The 23,331-nt window shown below is 33.8% G+C and overlaps 1 protein-coding gene across 2 annotated transcripts in view; it reads left to right on the forward strand.

The window, feature by feature from the left end:
* Positions 1-23,331, forward strand: part of ERBB4 (erb-b2 receptor tyrosine kinase 4) — a 987,764-nt gene that overhangs the window by 655,896 nt on the left and 308,537 nt on the right. For both annotated transcript variants that reach the window (XM_031678247.2, XM_031678250.2), the window contains exon 4: positions 16,109-16,243. In XM_031678247.2, the coding sequence (XP_031534107.1) occupies positions 16,109-16,243 (135 nt within the window). The remainder of the gene's footprint in view (positions 1-16,108; positions 16,244-23,331) is intronic.

The following is a 23,331-nucleotide window of genomic DNA, read 5'->3' on the forward strand; positions in this document are numbered from 1 at the left end:
TTCATTCTCTATTTATATTTGTCTAGTCTCGCACTCTTTTATATAGGTTTTCTTCATTTGATCTTGAATACTCTTTATTTTCTCCATTAAACTCCTTTCCAGAAACTGTTTCCATCAGGTATTTCATTAGACATATCTTTGTTCTTCCCCAACCCTTCTCCATAGTCAGAGACAAAACAGACAACAAACACGGATTTAAGGATCACAGACCAGCTTCCTCTCTATGGCAGACTGAATGTTCCTGTTGAAATGGCTCTAATGTCTGCCCAGAGGTAGAAAGTACATTTACTGTTAGAGGTGAAGATTTTTGATGCAGAAGGACTCACTATAATTACATCCCTCCAAAATGCACAAGAGAAGGAAGGTGACAGCACTAAAAAAAACAGAAACAAACAAACAAAACCTGAGAGAGAGAGCGAAAGGATTCTTGTCTAGGTATAGAGAAGAGATCAACTTTTGAATCACAATTTGATACTGGAAGGCTTTTGGCTATTACCTGGATTTTTCTAGAGCAGAGTTAAAAGCAATGGGGAGCTAAAATTTCACCTATACCCTATCAATGGCTGAACACATCCTAGTTGTCTAATGTCAGTTTTGGGGATTTCTTTCTCTTGAAAGTCTGACTAATGGAATGGCTTCCTTGGAATTTTCTTGTTGATTTCAGTGCTAGTGGGATCTAAAAGTCACTCAATGTTTATTGCCGAAGAAGAAATTCTGTATAGTATACAGAAGTCAATTTTTTTTTAACAGAAGCCCATTCAGAATTATGAAACATGCAGATTGAAACTGTTCTTTCTCCTTTTCTGCCTCTGCTCTCCAGGGGTCAAGTATATATTCCCACTTGACTGATTAATTCAGGACCAAGAAAGTCTAAGAGTATATTCCTGACTGAGACTTTTTTCTACTTTTGCATACTTTTTTTCTACTTTTGCCTACTTTTTTCTACTTTTATCTAAATCACAGTTTTAACTTTCCAGTGTCCTTTAGGTTTTAGTTTCTTTGCGCTATTAAGTGAATCTAGTTAGCAAGAGCATGCTAACACAATAGCCAGTTACTGGATTTTATCTTCCAGGTGGCATGTAAGTCTTCACCTACATAAAATTCACACATGCCTTCAGTGGTCAGAGTGTGATGTTCTGTGGTGACATTTCAACATCTCAACCCTCATTCTATAGCCAGAGGCTTATTCCATCTCCATTGCAACAAGTGGGGATCACAATATGAACGAAGAGGAGGTGTCAAATTCACCGCCCTCTCAGCTTTATTCTCCGTGGAACTGTAGGAGAATAGAGAATAATTACACAACTGCCACAACTTCCTTTTCCATTCTCTATCAGTAGGGAAAGGAGCTGAGAAGATGATCAATGAGATACAATTTCAATATGGTTATTGGTGTAAAGGCTGGATAATTATTGAGGAAGTCCTACATTTAGTTATTTAATACACCTGATGTGGTAAACTGCTGGTCAAAGACCATAACTGAACCACAGATGTGTTTGGCTTTGTGTAGAGAGTGTTTAAAAATTGGGATATTTATCAAGAAATTCTGAATTTCTGGCCCCCATGAACAAAACAGTTCTGGCAACCCTGAGCTCTCACTGTCTCTTGGTGACACTCCTGGAGCTGGGTGGCCTCTGTTCCCTGTAACTGCAGGAGTGCTCTCATTTGCTGCCACAGTTCCACCCACTCCTATTTCTTAAGCCTTCCTCACCTAACCCATTGATGGCCAAGCCCAAGGAGACATTTGAGCTTAACAGCATCCTTGCCAATTAAGAGAATTTAAAAGAGGAGTCATTGTAGGGGTTGTTAGACCCCTTAACCACAGTTTAATATAAGCTATGTAGATAAATTCATAAGTTTCAAATTTTGGTTTTTATAATATGTTTTCCCATTTATATTCTTAGAATGTAGTCTTTTTACTCTGTTAAATGGGTAATGATGCACTACTTTGGATTGACATTTCTTTGACTGTTTCTGTAAAGAAATGTTGATTCAGATAAAAAAAATAACTTGATACATTTTCCTATTATAAATATGCATTTGCCACCTGTCAGCCAAATAGATTCAAAACTGCTTATTAGCAAAGTTGAGCACATAAATGGATAAAATGCATAAATAAGTGAACTTTCACACTCTAGGATGTCCTCATTGCATGGAAGGATTTTCCTTGAAAATGTGCCAACTTCTTTTTTCAACTTTTGGATCACATCTTATTATCCTAGCTGTAATTAGAAATCTTGTGAAATTAAGAACCATTAAATTCAATGAGGTTTCAGCATCAGAAACTTGCCCAGAGGCACCCAGCGGATCGGTCTGCCTCGGATCGGATTTTCACAGTTTTCCCTCCTCTCCTCCTATTCACTCTAAAAGGGAGCATCTTTTCCACTTAGCTAATTAATTACACCTGCCAACAAGCAGATGGTTCTGTAGGCTTCGAAGCACGGAATAGCTAGGTGCATATCAGCCAGCTTTAAGCTTCCTTCAGTTGCAGTTTAGATGATAACTCTCAAAGCTCCAGAGAAAAGAAAACAATAAATGATTACAAAGGAAGCAACATTTAAAAATATTTCTTATTTCAAACATGTATTTTAAGGCATCAAAGTATTATTATTTTTTCCCCTGCTCTCAGCACAAGCACACTTCTAAAATAATTATATTTAGCATCTAGTTTGGAATAATACTTGCCAGATGTTGCTGTCTAATTGTTCTGAGCTCTAAAGTAAAATGAGAGTAGAGGACCAGGGCCACTTAGAAAATTGTTCAGAACAGTTTTCAAAATATTACAGCTTTTAGTAAATGATATTTGTGTGTCATTGTTTAATTATAAGGAAAGATATATACGTAACAGTGGTGAAATTAGGACTGAGGACGCTGGAGGTGCTCCTGCTAACATCCCATGTGTATCCCAGATTTTTATGCTGGTCTGGTTAGTTTTTTGTTTTTTTTTTTATCTTTTTTTCCTCTTGTATCTCAGGCGAGGTATCCCAGGAGATTAATTTTCTATGTAATTCTACTTTATATGACAAAATTTTAGTTAAGAACTTTATATTTGAAAGATAATAAAGTATTTAAAATTAAATATATCTTTTCATTAGAGGTAGAATAAAAATTTGTCTATGCATATCATAATCTTGTCTGTTTTCTCAGTACATTTATGAAATTAAGGTAAATAAAATTAATAAAATATCCCAAACTCCCAAGTAAAATCATCTTCCTCCTTTTCTACTATTTAAAAAAAAAAAGTTGCCTGATAGACATATCTAAAGATGAATATATTTGATCATACCAAAGAAAGGGGGATAATTTTTAAATATATGCCCCAAGAAAATATTTCCATTGTCTTATAATATTGAGTGATGTGCAATTCAGTTCAATTAGTTTACCTGCAAAGAAGATACCATGATAAATCTGCATTTTATCATGTGTTTTAATTCTGGATTCCTTTTCCTTTCATCATGTGAGCTTTATCTCACTTGCCTTTAAAATGAGTCGTCTTTAAGCTTAATGTTAAGAGAAACTTTCATTGATTTGATTTCACTAATTTGAATGCTTTGCTCTTTTGCTCTCTGTATATGAATTGCTCAACAACAATTAATAGGGAAAAAAAACATTAAAAGGAGAATGCAGATTTGGGCAGAACTAAATGCCCTACACATTTAAACTACCCATTTCCATATTTTTAGATATGCATTTGCAGAGCATACAGAGGCAGATTCTACTTTGGCTGTGATTTTGGATAAGGTAATTAAAAATCATTTCACCCTATTATTCATCAATGCAGAGCTTCCAAGGCCTAAGCACAGATAGAGTTCCCATAGTACTTGAAAATAATATAGTTGCCTTCTTTTCTTTAATTAAGTCTTTTTACTGAATTGAAGGGCCTTTCCTTAAGTAGGCTAAATTCTTGAATTTTATTGTGCTGCTTTTTCCTGTGTGTCTACTTTCGACAGAAGCAAAAGGAAGGCACCTCCAGTGATGAGGTTGGGATGTAGTCCAGACACCTAATGGAGCCAAGATGTTTTTTGAACACAGTTTTTCATGCAGAAAAGATACCTTAAAAGCATAATTTTACCTTTCAACTCTAAAAGTATTTTCAAAAAGACTTCAGGGAAATTACTGTGACTTCTTAATTATACTCAGAAGTAGATTATATAACCCAGAATTGTGCCTCAGCTCTGCCTAAACTTATTTTTTTCCCCTTTCTAATTCTCATTCTTTCTTTCCTATTATGAAGGGAGGATAGAATAAAATGTTTAAGAGCAGAATCCCAGTGCAGCAGTTAGAATGAATTGCAATCGTAGTTCTCTAGAAAACTTACCAGTCACCTACCTCTCTAAACTTCAGTTTTTTCATCTGCAAAATGAGACTAGTAGCAATTACCTCATAGGATTTCTGTAAGAATGAAGAGAAATATCAGATTATAAATATGTTCAAACAGTGGCAGCATTGCCAGGAAGTATTAGAGTGAGGTGGGTGACAAGGGGCCCTGCAGCCTGACAGGCCTTCGAATCCTAGTTTGGTCCCAGTCTGTGTGCGAGGTATTTGGGACGATGCTTTATCATTCTGTGTCTCCTTTGTTATGCCTTTGGGGTACAGGAAAAAAAAAAAGAAAATTCTGAATTTCGCTTAAGTAATATTATGAGTTTCCAAAACCCATAACCTGTTCTGAAAAAGGCATCTGAAATTCATATAAGTTGAAAATAATTGTTCAAAATGAGCAAGCACAAATCTACATATTCTACTTGGCCTAATCATCCTGCCCCAGTTTTAGCTCTCTAAGAGTGTATTTATGTAAGTGAGCAGAGATAATTATCAAGCAGGATAGAAGAAATCAGCTTAACAGAGAACTGTATTATCTTCCTAATAATAATAATAATAATAATAATAATAATGCGTCAGTTGAACATTTGCTGTTTAACAGACACTGTGGTGAAGATTTACATGTATTAACTAGTTTCTCCTTACAATTTCCCTGTGAGGGAAGTATTATTTGTATCCATATCCCCATTTTATAGATACAGGAACTGAGGCTTGGAGAGGATAGATAATGTGACTGAGGTCTCACAGGTGCTGTATGGTGGGGTCATGGTTACCCAGTCTGACCCCATAGCCTGTGCAAGATATTTACATCCCAATAGGTTTCCCTTCTTGGATGTTGGCTTCTTGGGTTAAGTGAACCATCTGACATTGTTAGACATCTTGGCACTTGGGTCATTTCTTCATGTCGACTCTCAAAGAGCAGCCAGATACCCCAACTAATTTTAAATCTTATTTCTTAACCCTGGAAAATGGAAGCACTCTAAGATAAAAGTATATCTTAATTTAGAAGACATGACGATACAGCTCACAGAGCTATACCATTGCCTGGCGGGGCATATTCTGTTATGACATCAAATGTCACAGTAGGAAAATAGTAAGAGTGGTTTGCTAGGAGCCGTAGGATTCATTAAAAATGATGTAAGTAGTTCCTGAAGAAATTTTAATGAGGTTTTTTTTCTTCAAATATTTTAAATATATAGCTTTAACTCTTAGAATCTCAGAGCAAGTATAGTATGTGATTATATCTTGACTTCATTCAAGAGTAAAAAACCTTCTTTCCCTATATCAACTAGCAGTCTTACTATAGTAATGCTTGTTACACAGCTAATTTTTAATTATATTTAATTTTATAAGTTAATTAAAAAAAACTTTAATGTAAACAGGAATATGGAGCAATCTCACTTCCCTGACCAACTCTAAGCTACCCAGATATGTTTAATATTGCTTACTCTGTGTTTCCTAATTAATCCATTTTGCTGCAGTAAAAATGCCAAACCCTAGAAATGCAACAGGAGAGCTCAGCTTACTTGTCCCTGCCATTTGGATGTTACCCTCATTTCTCTGAAGCACTGCGGTGGTCACAGCCGAGGTAGAGGTCACTTGGAAACTGCCAGCAGAGACTTTGTGACCTGGGAATTCTGTACCAACCTGAACTGAACAGAGAGAGAACTAACAGCTCTCAGCTCTCACAGAATGGAGTTACAGAAATGAGATGAAATGACTCAATGAGTTAACACAGGTATCCAGGATTACTTATTATGAGGGAAATAGTAAGTTACAGAATTTATGATTCTGTCCTTAGGAACAGTTTATCTTATAAAATGCAGACAACCCCAATTTTTTATTAGGCAACTTTGGAAATACATTTAATAATATTTTAGCTTAATATAGCTAGCTCTAAAATTATTTTGCTATGCACCAAACTTATGAAAATTTTATATGCTTCTCAGAATTTTTCATTTGATCTTCTTTCCTCCCAAGAGATCTATACTTTATTTAATGTGCATATATTTTTTTAAATACTTTGAACAAAGGAGGCTTCTCTACTACATTAAAAACATATTTTGAAATAGCTACCCTTTTGTGATGATCTAGTATATACCAGGTGCTTTATATATATGTAATTGTCATTCTCACTGTAACCCAACAAATTAAATATTATTATACCTAATTTATAGATAATAGAATAAACTAACTTGCCTAGAAATCACATAGGTAAAAATAGCAAAGATTTGCTTCAAATATGAACTAATCTACAAACAAAATCATGTAAAGGAGTAGTACACAATAAAAATGAGCAAATTGCCAACATAGGCAGCAACATAAATATCAAAAAATAGGATTTTGAGTGAAAGAAAGCAGGAAAAAGAATGCATACCGTGTTATTCCATTTATATAACATATATTGGCAAAACTAATCTGTGGAGATAGAATAATGGCTTCAGAAATACTTATTGGAAAGGAGCAAGGAGGATTTCTAGAGTGATGGAAATATTCTGTGTCTTTGGGTGGTGGCTGAATGGCGACAGATGTACATCTATGCAGATATATATGTAAAATACATAAAGCTGAAGATTTGTGTGTTTTACTGCATGTAAGCTGTACTAACTTAAAGTTTTATGCACAATCTAACTCCAAATCTATTTCTTTTTCTGGTTTTCCGTATCTGATATTTTAGGCTTTGAAACCTATGCTTTACAAAATTGTGACTATTCTAACTCAATCATTCTTTCCTAATTGTCTCCAGGTTGAAATTCTACTTAAAAGAAATAGTTAATGTATAACTACTTGTAGGTTTTATAAGTGTTCTAGAAACAGCTTTTTTATACTCTTATTTTGTGGCTTCTTTCATTTATTTGTAAAATGTTGTCTTTATTTTTTTTTTTGACATTTCTTTAACATTATAGACATTAATTTAACAGAGACATCCTGGCCCCAGGTACTTGTTATTTTTAATAGTCATATAGCCTCTTGAAAATCTTGATGCTTGAAATCATATTATAATCATTTTACAAGATTAAATCATTCTTCTTTCTCTTGCTTTATTTTTTGTTTGCAAGTCTCAGCGTGCCGGCAACAAACCTACATAGCAATATTATTTATTATTACTGTCATCAAGAAAAATCATACTTTTCTGAAATACTCTAAAGAAGTTGTGAAGAAATCACACATTGTGAGAAGAGTTATTAAAACTACATAAACTAATATCGTAGGTGAGATATTTGAAAGTGACCTTGTAGTATGTCCCAGGCTTATTGTATTAAAGCCTGTAAATAAAAGGGACAAATCATTTCTGGACACTAATATGGCTTTCCCCCTCATTCCTAATGAAAACATTGAACTCTACTGATTTGTTCTTCTGAAGCAATTACATTTTCTGGAAACTTGGAGCCGTTATTTAAGAGGATTGTTGTCTGTAATAAAGGCTTTCTGGTGGATAGGGGCATAAAAATATTTGATCTTTATGTGGAGGAGTGTTCTATTTTAATAACAAGAAGACAGTTAATTTTGCATTTTCTGTTTATATACCTTTGATTGTGTTCATCTCTCTTATCAGGGAGATTTTTCAGTTAATATGAATTTTTTACCCCACTTCTAGAAGTCATACTTTGCTCTTTATTTTTATAAATATTGATATAGTTTTAATATGTTTTCTAACATTTTTAAAGTGTCATTTTCAAAACATTGAGTCAGATATCCCCCCCCAAATTAAAATCTTACGAGGGTAACATCTGGTACATTAATTACTCAGTTGTTTACGAATAACCTCACGTGGAGATCAGGTTTACCATAGCGCTTTGTAAATGTTTCACACCCAGGAAGATCCTTCTTCAAGTAAATGGAAATAAACCTCTTGCGTTTAAAATTACACTTCAAAAATAGTGTGCAAGAGGGCTCAACTTTATTGATCGTTGGGGAGGTACAAATTAAAATGACACCACTTAACACTCACCAGAACGGCTACAATGAAATAGATAGAAGAAAACCTGGGTTGACAAGGTTAAAAAGCAAGCAGGTTTCTCATACCTTAATGATGGGAAGATAAATTGGCAAAAGCACTTTGGAAAACTGTCACTATGGCCCAGCAATTTCACTTCTGTGTATGTCTACAATATAAATTGATACATATGGTCACTAAAAGACATATTCTAGTATGTTCGTAGCAGCACTATTTGTAATGGCCCAAATGTGAAAAGTACCCAAATGCCCATTATGTAGAACAGACAAATGAAACATGTAATACCACATAGCAATGAAAATGAACAGTATGGGTGGATTTCACAAACATAATTTTGAGCAAAAGGTAACCAGAAAAGAAGAGTACATACGGTTTTATTCCATTTATGTATAAAATACAAAAATATGTGAAAGCGATCTTGCTCAAAATCAGGATAAATGTTCCAATAAGGAGTGATGAGAGGAAGAAAGCATGAGGAAGTCTTCTGTGATGCTGGAATGTTCTATTTCCTGTTCTGGGTGCCAGCTACATAAGTATGTTCAGCTTGTAAAAATACATTGCATATGATATATGCACATCTGTGTAGTGTATTGGACTTCAATAAAAAAATTTGGAAAAAAATCTTTACATCTGTTCAAGTCACAAGATTTATGTTTTATTAGTGTTTAGAAGATGCCAGGAGATTTCTTTTGAGTCAGTATGACAGAGACTGCTTGTTGTCTCCCAATTCCATCACCACTGTCTAACTTTTAAGTGATGTATAAAGTTTAGCTAGGCATATGACCACCCCAGACAAAGACTACGATTCCCAACCCTTCATGTCTACCTTTGGTTCCAAGACCAAACTCAGACCAATGAGACGTAAGTGTAATTGTCTTGTGGTTGTTTGCAGGGACCTTCATTAACGTGTACTCATCCTCTGTTTTTCATTTTGCATATTGTTGCATGAATATTACCAGGCAGAAACTCCTCTTGGATTGAAGATGGTAGGGCAATAAGATGAAATGGAATCTGATCCCCTGAGCACTGTAGTTTTCCATAATGGCTTTAAGTCACTAAGCCAGACTTTTATAGGAAAGGAAAATACTTTAAACTACAATCTAATATAATAATAAGTAATGCAATATTAATATGGATACATAGAAAAAGTAGTAGTCTTGTTCAGACCAGTCAGTAAACAACTATTTGGGTAATTACTAAGTATGAAATGTAATATAATCAACAACTGTGTGACAGATGATGAGAGTACAATGCTCCCATTATAGAGCTGAACAAACTGAGTCTCATAAATGTATACAAGCTCAAACATCTAGCAAGTGAAAAACCAGATTTTGAAGCATCTGCTCTGTTAGATGAGTCGTTCAGATAATGAGTGTCATGAAAGTTGGAGGCAATTCACCTCTAAAAACTAGGTGGTCATAGTAAACTTCTGAGAGGAGCTAGGATTCAGGCTAAAACATAATGAAAGCTAAGAATTATAGTGGAGCCTAAAGGATATATTAATACATTGGAACATTGTGGGGAGAATTACTGAGCTCCATTCAATTGAAATCAAGATATTTTTTGCTATTGTTTTCTTTCTTAAGCTGACTTTCAACGAACCTGATCATTTCTTTTTGAAATTGCCTTGCTCTGTTAGAAAAACTGTCCGTTGTTACTTCCCAACATTTGGTATCCGCATCCATGAGCTTTTGACTCTGATCATCAAGCTGAAATACAGAAGGTTACATCACTCATTTACATTATCACCCTCTCCCTACTCGCAATACAAATGTGACATTTCAATTTTGCACACTTCAACTCTCCTTAAATCATCTGTATAAAAACTTCAAAGCTTGATTGATGATGAATGAGCCATTGTCTCCTCAAGCACCCGGCTATCATTAGCCTTTAGAGTCTCAGCTTATTAATAATGAACCTTGAGGGTTGACCCAGTGGGGTAGGAGCAATTCATTGTGCTCCCAGCTGAAAGGTCTGGGTTTGGGATAGATACAGGAATCTCTGGACCAAGTCCATTCCAGAGATGATGTATTAAGTTTCACAGGTGGATGATGTGAGCTATATTACTTTTGTATCATTATCTGCCAACAGACTTTCGTGGCTTAAGGTGATGACAGTGAGAAAGATACATTGCTTTCTGTCAGAAATTCTGGCAACTGCTTCCTGTAGCTTCATCTTGAAAATGGGCTTTTCCCGCTTTGGATTTTGACTTCTTGATTTATCTTTGGCTTGGATGGTCAATATGAGTCTGATATATGCATTATTCAGACGTTCCCACTGTAATTAGACAAGTGTAATATTTCCAATCTTTATTTATTTTATTATCATTTTAATTCTAAAGTTACCTATAAATGCACCCATGCAAAACAAGACATTTAGATATATAATCAGGGATTGAGGTTAAGTATTTCAGTCTTGCTTATTAGCTCTTTCTTATAATATTGTGTCTGATAGCACTGTGAGTAGAAGTCACATGTTTACTATTGATACTGAATATATAGACTAAAGTGGAATATGACTAACCACATTTAAAATTATCATCTTTATTTTTGTGGAAAGAGAAAGACGTTCAATCTTATTTATGAATTGTGCTTGGGAGGGTGGTCAAAGCAATTTTGTCAACTTCTTAAACCTAGTAGGAAGGTCATACCAATCTGTATTTTCAGCAGGGGTGCTACGTCACAATTAGGCTATTTCATACAGGGAAGGGGAAAAAAAAGAGCCAAGATTCAGTATTTCATCACATTGTCTTTTGAGAGAATATATTCACAAAATGTTAGTGATTCTCTTAATGGTCACTCATCCTCCAAATTCAATATAATAACTAGCATTTGAAAAGAGATGAAGAGTACAAAACAACTTATTTAAATAACATAAACATTTCCTTCTTCATTAGACTCATGCAAATGAGAATCAAGGGAAGAAATGGTCAGATGGACAATCTTTGTGAATTGCAAAGCTAAGGCATAAGTACTTTATGCCTCCTTTAAAATGTCATACTGGCACTTTACAACGTTCTAAAAAATAATTTAAGGACAATACGAGGTAGATTTATGGTTCAATATAAAAACATGTGTTTAGACTTTTGTGTAGTATATACTAGATAATATGCACAGATTTGAGGAATTTCATCTGTCTGGGGATGGCTCAAAATCATCATAATTCACTTGATAAAAAATAACTGAATTTGGTGTACGAAATAGGTTTAGGGATACCAGAGAAAATGTCTAAATGTACCTTATAAATATTAACTATACTGCCTGTAGTAATTTTGCACATTATCAATTATTAGCATTTTGTATAATAAAAGCTATTTCTCTTTCAACTTATAAAAACTCTAACCTTGAAATTATATATATATATTTTTTTTTTTCCTATACTCAAGATATTTTATTTTCTTTCCTGAAGCAAACATTTATTTTCTATCTGGCTTGTGCCTTGCATAATGCTAGACAGAGGGAATACAGTTTGAATAAAACAGAAATGATCCCTGACTTAATGAAATGTAGAACCAGTTAAGATGACCTATAGCATGTTTATGGAAAAATACCTTTCATTCTTACTTTGATTTGGTCAGAATGTCAAATCTGGTCAAATCAGGAACTACAACAGAAATTAACGGATAAATGTTGATGACAAATTCTAGGGTTCTTTTTTTTTTTTTTTCCAGTTTAATTTAACAAATATCCATTAGCAACTGTTGTTCCAGGTTTGATGCTGTTATTCCAGACACTTTAAAAAATATTTCTTGTCTTATGGAGTTCAGTATAATAGCTTCAGTTACAAATCGTGTGATATATATGTTAAACTCAATATATTGGAGAGTAGCATGGATTACAATTTACTCACTAAATGCAAAAAATAATTCATGACATTTGTTACTTGCATGTATCAATCTAGTAGAAAATGTTTGAGACACAAACATTTGTTTACTGAAGTTTTTGTTTTTAGGAATGAAATTATACATTTTTCATACAAAATCATATTTAATATATCTTAATATATTTAACCAGGACATTTCTTAAGGAGACAGTTTTGTTTTGTGAACTTGCTGAATATATTTTTATATAATATGATAAGAAAACTCGTAACAGCTTTTTGCTACCAAATATTTTAATGACCAATAATCTATTTGTGTCTCTCTTTATTTACTCTGATGTATTTCCTATAGAGGAAGTGAAATTCAATGAAATGAGATTACCTTGGACTCATTTACTTATTCAATGTTTTTGGAGTCTTTTCACACTTCCAGTCATCTTTATTTGAATATCAATTAAATTTGTGCTGCATTTTCCTACCTTCCTTAGGATTAGAAATTGTCTTTTTAGTTGGTTTTAAAATATAATTATTAATCAATTTATTTCATGCTAGTGGGATAGAAACTCTTGGTGTAACAAAAATAGTACCTTCCAGTAAATCTTTAATAAAGTTTATAGAAACCCTACTGTTCTTGTGTGTTAGCAAAAATAAATCTAAAGTGCAGCCAGACATTTTTTATCATCTTGGATAAATATCTTACCAAGTTTTTCTCTCTTTCTAATCCTCATCTCTTTTTCTAACCTAAAAATGAAATTTAAAAAAAAAAAGCCTTGGTAGTGAATGAAGGCAAAAACATTAGGTGTCCCTTTTGTCCAGTAAATAATCTGTGTTTCTTAGCAACTTTCTTGCAGATCAGTATCTTTCCCTAGAATTTTCTTAATCCAGAAATAAATCTAACTGAACATTTCCCCATAAAACCATGTTAAATTAATATTTTTAAGTTGTGTGATGTTATAAAATCAGTGTAAATCTCACAAATGAGTAAATGCAATTTTGACTTTATTTTTTGACAAAAATTTAGGTAATTAAATTGATCAAAAGAAAATGTTAATAAAATGTACATAAAAACTCTCCTATAAATGTCGACAGAACACATGCTTTCTGATTGTGAGGGTAGGACATTCAACAACAGAAAAGGATCTAAGCCAAACATAAAGGACAAAAGACTGTTTCCAGGGAAAATATACACATGCATGAACAAACTATCCAATATTAAATACTACGCATTTTTAAATCCTCCTGACCAGAATTGCTAGCAGATGTTGGGTTTCGAATTTAGGATGATAAAAGTATCATCCAGATTGATCGTGATTGTTGTCTTAATTTAAATTTTTAGCATGTAAGATTATACTTGAATTATTATTGCCTCTTTTCTAAATCCTTTTCCAAGTATGAGCCAAGCTCTTCAACAGAATATTTCTAAGAAACAAATGTCAACATTGGTAACAGATTAATTTTGCTGAAGAAAGAGATTTGATGAGATTATTATTCAGTATAATATAATCTGATTCTATTTGAATATTTTTAGATAGGAAGTTGTAGATGGATACTGTGTTCCTTCAGTATGAACTATTTGAATTAAAATGTGACTCCTGAAAAATATACTTTCTACAATGTTTGAGCTATTACCTTCTCTCTTCATTTTTTTTTTCAAGTTAAACTTTTGCAAATGTAGACTGAAAAATAACCTTCGTTTCCTGGATAGCAGTCAAAATCTCCTTTCTTTGTCACTTAATGAAGAATTATTCCTGGAGCAGAGGAGCATCACCTAATATCTCATGAGAAAGCTATTAGTGTGAGATTGTCACATTTCTTAGATAGAAACTTAATGCCAAACATTAATGTCGAAATCCATTTTCACAATCTTTCTTATGTCTTATATCTCCCTTCTGCTTTGATGGAGGTTCTATAGTTAGGTTATGAAAAATAATGAACTGGGTTTTGGAAGTAGAGAGATGATCTAATTTCTTTTTGTTTTCTTTTCTTTTTTTTTCCCTTAACCTGATAAAATGGGACCAATAGTCAGTGAAAGGATTAATGATGGAAATGGAATTGGTTTTAAATGTGGAAAGCCCTGCAATGTCAAACTTAATCTGGAGGATTTTATACATGCAGCTCAGTAAGGCACTTTATGTGTGACCACCAATCTTACTTCCACAAATACCTTTTTTATGGTGTCACATGTCCCTTTCATTCTTTTTTGTCCCTTTTTGGTGTAAGGGGACTCTTAGAGGTTTAGCTTGGGATACTGCACAGGAGAGATGATTTTCTTAAGGCCACCATGGGAGACAGAGCTGGTTGCCTTCCCAATAGCATATCCCTCTTCTTTCCCACTGACACCCCTGCATGTTTGGATTTTGTTCAAGTAACAATACGTCCACCTGAATACTTGCTCATTCAGCCTCTTTTGCAGTAGGAATGACCATGGGATATTGTTCTGGCCAATGAAATGCAGACATAACCCTTGGGGAAAGCATCTTTTTCCAAGATAGTGTGTTGGAGACTCACCAGGAGGAAGCCCCCTGGTTGCTCTTCTGTTTTACTTTGCCTTAGATTCAGACAGACACCTCTAGATACAGCAGCCACCTTCTGCCTGGACTGAGTATAGTCAACATGCATAGCAGGTTGTGGGTAATGCAGAGACTAAATTAATATCCACAACTGCCTCCTATAGGTTTCTTACTACATGAGAAAAATCATTGCCTATCTATATAAATTACTGGTAATTGGGTTTTTGTTACTTGTATCTGAATGTGTTGTGGACTGATACATGATTTCTCTTGATGTGCTTTTGCATTAGACAAGAGGAAAAAATATGGCAGTTACGGGTTATATATGGGTAAGAAAGATGCTCTGTGTGTGTCTAACCAATTTCTTCAAATGAAAGGAATGGTATTTTCAGAGAAATATCTACTTTTTTTCTGGATAACATAAAGCTATCTGAATGAGAATCTGTAGACATGATCACCCCCATTGTTCAGAGGGGACACGCTAGCTGATTAAGGCCAGTGTTATAAAATAGAGAATCAAGTAAAAATTGGCTTTAGTGCATTTTATCCCGCAGTCATGCCCTTGTTCCAGTGAACTATAGGGTTTTTATTATATCTTGCTTTGTGTTGTTTTTAAAGAATAATTGGTGATTCTATTGACTGCATTTGAGATGAACATAGAACACTTTTGTGATTGAAGCATTAATTTTAGCTTCCATTTTGTGCTAATTACTTACCTAACTGACTCCAGTCAATGTCACATTGACTGAAACAATATTTTTAGGAGAAATCTGACAATGTGTACAAAAAGTTTTAAAATTATTCACAATCTTCGAGTGTTAAATATAGACAAAAATATTTAAAAAACTAATCAGACATAAATAAGTTAAATTACCAACTGAGGAGACTGGTTACATAAAGACCATTTATGTTATAACCTGGCATATCATATTCTTACTAGAAATAATGTAGAATAATATTTAAATGCCATTAAATACTCACCTTTCAATATTAACAAAACTAGCAGGTTATGAAACATTCTATGCAATTATTTTAATTTTACATTTTTATTTTTGGAAGGGTCATTAGGTCTATTTATTCATTTATTGTTATTTTTTTTTTAATGGAGCTACTGGGGATTGAACCCAGGACCTCGTGCCTGCTAAGCATGTGCTCTACTACTTGAGCTACACCCTCCCCCCGACCCCATTATATGCAACGTTATTCCAATTTCAGTGGAAATGAAACAGAAAGAAGACTGATAGCATCTATATACCAAAAAGCGAAGAGTGTTTCTCTCTGAGTGATTTTTTGAGTAGTTGTTTTTCTTTGTATTGTTCAATGTTTTCAAATTTCTGCAATCTGTGTGACTCAGTAAAAGATATTTTTAAAGATAACTTGGGTATTAAAGTAACTGTAGTTTAACACTGAAAACAGCTTAGAGTAAATCATTTTTATTGACTACCTTTCCATCATCAAAAACTTTGACAACAAATCTCTTTGTTTGCTTGTTTTAACACAGAAATCCTAAATGGCGGAGTCTACGTAGACCAGAACAAATTTCTTTGTTATACAGACACAATTCATTGGCAGGACATTGTTCGGAATCCATGGCCTTCCAACCTGACTCTGGTGTCAACAAATGGCAGCTCAGGATGTGAGTAGCATTATCCCTTTTAATGTCTCAAAATATTCTTCTGTTTCTTGTGAAATTGAACAGCTTATGTTTATCATGCCATTAATAGTATTTTGAATTTTTCTTGCATCCACCAAAATGTTTAGTGATATATGACAAAACAATCTTTTACTTCTAATTAACTCTCTTTATAGAATGATACTTCCCTTTTACAAATTTTCATTTTCTTAACCTGAGCCCGTTTGCTAAATCTAAATTACTTTACCATATTTCTGATGTCTAAACATGTGACTCATTGTCCATAAACTTAAGGCTGGTGTGCAACTGCTGTTTCAACTCTTTGTGACTCATAAACCACTGAGGAAAAAGTAGTGGGACAAAATATATACTTTCCCATTCACTGTAATATTTTAAAAAAAAAACAAAAACAAAAAACTAGTGAACATTTTAGAATTCCTAAGCCTTCATTCACCCCTAAAACCTTCATGGTAATACTTTATGACAATTCTAAACACTATAAATAGAGTGGAGAAATATAGATTTCATACAAAAGAAGTATATGTTACATTTTGGTTTTAGTCATTAGCCTATTAAACTACCCAACTTCCCATTCTTATAGTGTATATTATTCCTACCACAAAGGATTTATTAGGTTCAAAGTGTTCAATGTGATTAAATGATAAGCAAATAATATTTGAACTATCATTAAAACCTTTGAAAATGATTCTGCCTGGAATCTGTTTCATTTTCATGCAGCAGGCGATGCTGTCCCCACATTTATTATTACTGGCATTTGTATGAGAACAGAGTATTTGTCAAGTGTTAGCCTGGGTTTTATATTTCTCGTCTATTATTATATGTTTCCCACCTGAAATCATAGCAATGTTCACACAGTTACATAATTATTTGCAATGGTACTGATTGTGTTATAGCACTTTTGTAGGAAATCAAACTCCAAAGGACAATTATTAAATTTCGTGATGGTCCTAATGGTATGTTGGAGAAATATGAATATATTTGATCCAAGCTGGCAGCTGCATTTTTAATAAATGACTAAAACTTTTTTTTTAAAGTAAAGTAACATAATTTGCTTGTTACCTTTAAGCAGAAATTTGTATGAGATACCATCTTTACAGTGTTCAAGTTGCATACTTTGTAAAATTACATGTGAATGAAAAATTGAATCTGTTCACAATAACAAGGCAAACAATATGCTTCAGAAATGGCTTCCAGTTTCTGTTTGCCCATACTATGGTACATTTTATATGTGAGGGGAATATCGTAATGTTTAGGTAAGAGGAAAAGCCTACTGGCTTTCGGCTGGTTAGAGTTACTAGCCTATACAGCGTGAATGAAATCAGCTATGAATAAAGCCCAAGACAGAAGCTAAAGGGAGTATAGTTGTCCACCAGCCTTCCAGGATGCGGAACAGGGAAGGTCTGAAGGATTTGCTACATTTTCACAGATCATGTCTCTTTGTGCTATTCTTTTCAGGGCAAATTTGGATACTTGTGTCTATAATTAGGCAACTGTAGCTTTTTTTATTTTTTTGCATGCATGCAAATGATTTCAGGTGCAAAAACTACAAATGCAGCATCAAATCATAACGAATGGTTCTTTACAAATTAACTACCAATTGCTTATTGAGCTTTTATTCTTTACATACTAATTCTATTTACTGACACATTATATACAGTACATGACACCATAGCTGATAATAATGAATTGGCTGGTCTTTGAATATTGGTTTCCCTGACTTTATCCTGATTTAGTTTCTTGATTTACCCTTTCCTCATGGTTGATTACTGGCAGTCCTCATGGTTTTTAAATTCGGTTTCCACACTGAGTCCTAGAACTACACACATCACCAACCAATCAAATCATACAAGTTAAAATTTGGTAGACATTATTGACTTCACCTTCTCTTTTGTTCTTGGTATTTATTTAATTACTCAATCATGCTCAATTTGCCTATTCCATCATTCTACATATTTCTTTGTATTACCATTGCTCTAGTTGAAGAGTTCATCTGTTGCATGAGTTACTGGAACAATCTTTGAATTCTTAATATTTTTTGAAGCCATGACCCTTGTAGCAGTCTGGTGAAACCCATAGCCCCCTTTTCATAATATTTTAAAATAACTAAATAGGCATAAAGTAAGTATTTTATATCATAAATGCTTAAAATCAATACATTTATAAAATAAATTATAAAGGATTATAATAAAAATAAATTATATTGAAGTACATTTAGTGATATACTTTAAAAATAGATATGTGACAGTAATATGCTAATTTATTAGTATATTAAATAAATAATTTTACTAGTGGGATTAATGTGTAATGCAGTTTGAAGCAGTGATTGGCATAAATATTATTTTAAAAAGGAAAATCACTTTAACAGGTGGTTTTGGAAAAATTGAGTATCCACATGCACAAAATTAAAGCTAGATTTTTATCTTATGCTAAATATAAAATTACCTCAACATGGATTAAAGATCTAAATGTAAGACCCCAAACCACAAAACTCCTAAAATGAAATATAGAGGAAAATGTCATGACATTGGATTTGTGAATTATTCTGGTTATGACACCAAAAGAACAGGCAACAAAAGCAAAAATTAAAAAATCAAACTAAAAAATTTGAGTGCATCAAAGGACACAACAGAGTGAAAGACAACTTACAGAACAGGAGGAAATCTTTTTAAATCATTTATCTGATAAGGGTTTAATATCCAGAATATATAAAGAACTTTTGCAATTCAACAACAAAATAGCAAATGTTGGCAAAGATGTGGAGAAAGTGCTACCCTTTCACACTCTTGATGTAATTGTAAAATGCTGTAATTGCTATGGAAAATAGTATGGTGGATCCTTAAAAGTTAAAAATAAAAGTAGCGTATCATATATCAATCCCACTTATTGGTATCTACCCAGAAGAATTGAAAGCAGGATCTCAAAGAGGTATTTGTACACCTATATTCATAGTAGCATTATTCACAACAGCCAAGAGGTGCAAGTACCCCAAATATTTATCAATGAATGAATGGATAAATACAGAGTGGAATATATGTACAGTGGAACATTATTCAGTTTGAAAAAGGAAGGAAATTATTACACAGGTTACAACATGGATGAACTTTGAGAGCATTAGGCTAAGCAGAATGAGCTGGTCACAAAAAGACTGTATAAGTCCATTTATATGAGGTATCTAAAGTAGTCAAAGTCAGAGAAACAGAAAGAAAAATGGTGTTTACCAGGGGCTGGGAGACTTGGGAAAAGGAGAATTGCTGTTTAATGAGTGTAGAGTTTCAGTTTTGCAAGATGGAAAAAGCTCTACAGATTTGTTACACAGCAGCGTAAATATACTTAACACTATTGAGCTGTACACTTAAAAATAGCTATAATGATAAATTTTGCATTGTGTTTTTAGCACAATTGAAATAAATGTCTTAAATAAAACTTACAACTGTAATGTAACATGAATACATCTATGGTTTCTGTTGGTTACAGTGTAACTGTGCAGTGTGGTTACAACGTGACTGGTACTGCCAGCATTCCTGGGGTTTGGTCCTTGTATTCATATTTGATGAAAATCATACTTTTCATAAGAGATTAATGTGAACAATAATGTAACATTTCCCCAGTTAAGTTCAAGAACTTCTTAAATTCTATCCATAGCCTCTTTTGGGGTCCAGGGATCGTTGGTTAAGAGCCTCTGTGCTTAACTAGGCTCCTTGCCTCTAGTCCTGACAACTCCACCTGACAAAATGCCAGCAAGAGCTCTATTTAATGGAAATCTCACCGTGACCCTGTCTAAAACACTGTCACTGCAGCTGACTAATGTCGGGTCAATTCTAAACAAAACCAAAGGCCTGGAGTTTTCAGCAGATTCCTGCTTATTTTTTTCCTGTACGGAATAGTTCCTACAGTTTCTTTGCCTGCACTGCTCTTCCTTTTCCGTTTACGGGCTAAATTTTATTCATACTTTGACACTCATCAGTTGTCATCTCTTCTACAGGCTAGATTAGGAAACTTTTCCCGTGTTACCCCAGAACGACCAGGGCTGAACCCTGACGTTCCATCTCACTCTGAAATAAAAAGTCCTTGTGGGCAAGGCCCAATTCATCATTCTGTCCTCTGTTTCAGCACATGATAGATGGATAACAGATATATACTGAATAAATAGATACATAAATGAAATAGATTAGGTCATAAATAGGAAAATTAGATGAATCCAAGATATATTTTCTTCTATCCATCAGTTATATTAAAACAAATGGGTCTGAGAAGTAAGTTGTAATCCACAGACAGGTAGCTTATACATTTCAAGTCTTTTTTAGATAAAAATGGCAACATACATCTATGTAATTAATCTTATTTATACTTACATAATTTTAAATAACACAATTTCTATTCATTACACTTATGCTCTATATTTATTATATTTATAATAATTATAAGATAACATACATATGTCTAATCTTCCTTTAGTGTCTAGAGACACTGATTTGTGTAATTATTGTAAATATGTTCAAATCACACAATGCTGAAAAAGAAGTTAAGAATATTTGATTCTTGCCAAAATCCATCAAATTATATATCTGAAATATGTGTAGTTTACTCTATAGGAATCATATCACAATAAAGGTGGTTAAAAAAAAGAATATTTGATTCTTAAGTAATATTTTGCAAGGTATTTCTTTCTGTATGCTTTTGATTTTTAGTACAATATTAATTCTTAATGCAAAAAAACACAATCTTTTTCAAGACTAGTCTGGCGTTTTATTGACATAACCTTTGAGCTATAATTGAAACAATGAGGAAAATGTTTGAAGTCTCTGGAAAAACAATTTTAAAAAATGATGCTACTCCTTTAAAAAATATGTGATTTCAGAATAATTGTAACCAAACTGTATTCTTCAAAATACCTGAGCTATCTCAATCTAAACTTGAGCCGGGTAAAGGAGAGATGAGTGTCTTTTTTCTCGTACAGATCCCCAGCAAGACTTAGCTAACATTAGAATGTTCTTGAATAGCTACATCAATAGGGGTTAGTCATCAAACTACCCCACCAAGTGAAAAAGTCACATAGTGAAAGATGTTTCACTTGCCTAGAGCACTATAATAACACTCATCACCACAAGAATGTTGAGATGGTGGAAATTAGTTGCCCTCTAAAAATTCAGTAAATAGAAGAACATTAGAATCTGAATATGGAAAAATAGACAATGATATTTTTCAAGGTTATATATTAACTATAAGATTGTATAATGACTATAACTTTGTGTAGTAACTGTAAGATTGTATATTAACTATAACTCTTAAGAGAATGGATTTAGGAGCCAAACGGGCTTATCTGAAATCTAACAATGCCCCTTACTAGTTATTTGACCTTGGGCAAGTCACTTATGCTCTCAGTACCTCCACAACTATAAAAGGAGACTGTCAAGAGCTGAGCTGAGCTGAGCTCCTAGGTTTCACAGTGGCCAACTAAGACAGAGAACCAGTAAGAAGGTAACAGTCAAGCTTGTGATCACTTACTGCAATAGTATAAGCAAGAAGCACACTGGACAAAGTGCGCAGTCTTCCACTGTGCCATTTTTCACCATGGAACAGCTCCAGGAGAGGGTCAGATGGATTAGATTGAACAAGACAAACACAGGGAATTGTCTCACTGCTGAGGGAGCCCCATGCAAAGTGTCCTGGGGTTTTATGGATCTGGGGACCAGAAGGCAGGTGGGTGAGAAGGAGAGGGGAAAGGGCTGAGAGCAGGAAAGTGCTAAGTAATGAGTCAGAGTAGAGAAAAACGTCTTCAAGGTTTTTTCCAGCCCAATAAGGACATTTCAGCAAAGGCACCCAAGGAAAGCCTCTTTCAAAGGCACTAGATAAAGCAAGCAGCTGGAGGCAACTGAGGTAGGAATGCCAATATGCTTAAGAACATGGCTTGTCAGGGAGTCAGTCCTGAGTCCTCCTTGACTGCAGCTCCTTCAGAGACCACAGTGCGTTGACTGTGCATCACCTCAGGGACAGGGAGGACTTTCCTCTGAGATGCCAGCCAGGTGAAGCCTTTGGTCAGACTTGAAAGATCACACATAGATTCTTGGCCAAGAGCTTATATTATCAACTTCCTAGGGTTATTATGAGAAATAAATGAGTTAATATGGGTCAAAATCTGAGTGATTTTATAGTAAAGGAATCAAATGTCTTCTGATTATGGTTTTTAATATGAATTGACCATAAGTGGACAGAATTATTTTTACAGTATATGACACATATTTTTATTACATATAAATTAGTTGACATTTTATTATGTTTCTGTTTCACATATATTTCAGCCACCAGAAGGTAATATCACACAGCTTGATTCCACTGAGACACTGAAAGGAACGCCCCTCAGGTGCTCCAGATCCTAAGGTTTTCTTTAGTTTACACCAGATGCACCTCTCTACCTCAGTTGTTTTCTGAAACCAAATAACAGCTAATGACAGAAGTGAGAGTGTGGGGGAATTGGCAGATTCATAAAAAAGCATTAAATTCACAAACATAATTCGAGGACTAATCATTTGTTTAAACCAGATGTTCCGCCTGCATTAAGACCATTAATAAAACTTAAAACTACATTTTTTCTTTTAATGACTCTTCCGTATCTTAATAAGTGCCTGCTCCTAACTGACATTGCATGCTGTATCCTGTAGAGATCACTTCATTGAACTAGAAAAGAATCAAACGTCAAAATAGTGTTAAACCTGATTTTCTTAGTTTATTAACTGTTATTTCTCTTTTAATGTTAAAATAGTTATATAAAATATAGACAGTCTTTGAAGATTGGAATTCTGTAGTACATTAAAAAATGAAGTAGCAAGAAAGTTTAACCACAGTGCATTTCAGTACAGCTTCAGTTTCTGTGTATTTTATATGCACGTATCCACTTTTATATAACTGCAGTCAGTATCGAATCATGCATATTGTTTTGAAAAGAGGTTTAAGATAAAAATCTTAATTAGGGAAATAGAAAAATATGAAAAACCTTAGGAAGGATAAATGAATCTGCATGAACCCAAAAGATAGTTTTTTAAAAAAAAGATTTTAAATTAAATTCTTCATGA

Source organism: Vicugna pacos, chromosome 5 (assembly GCF_048564905.1).
Source record: "Vicugna pacos chromosome 5, VicPac4, whole genome shotgun sequence".
Classification (NCBI taxonomy): domain Eukaryota; kingdom Metazoa; phylum Chordata; class Mammalia; order Artiodactyla; family Camelidae; genus Vicugna; species Vicugna pacos.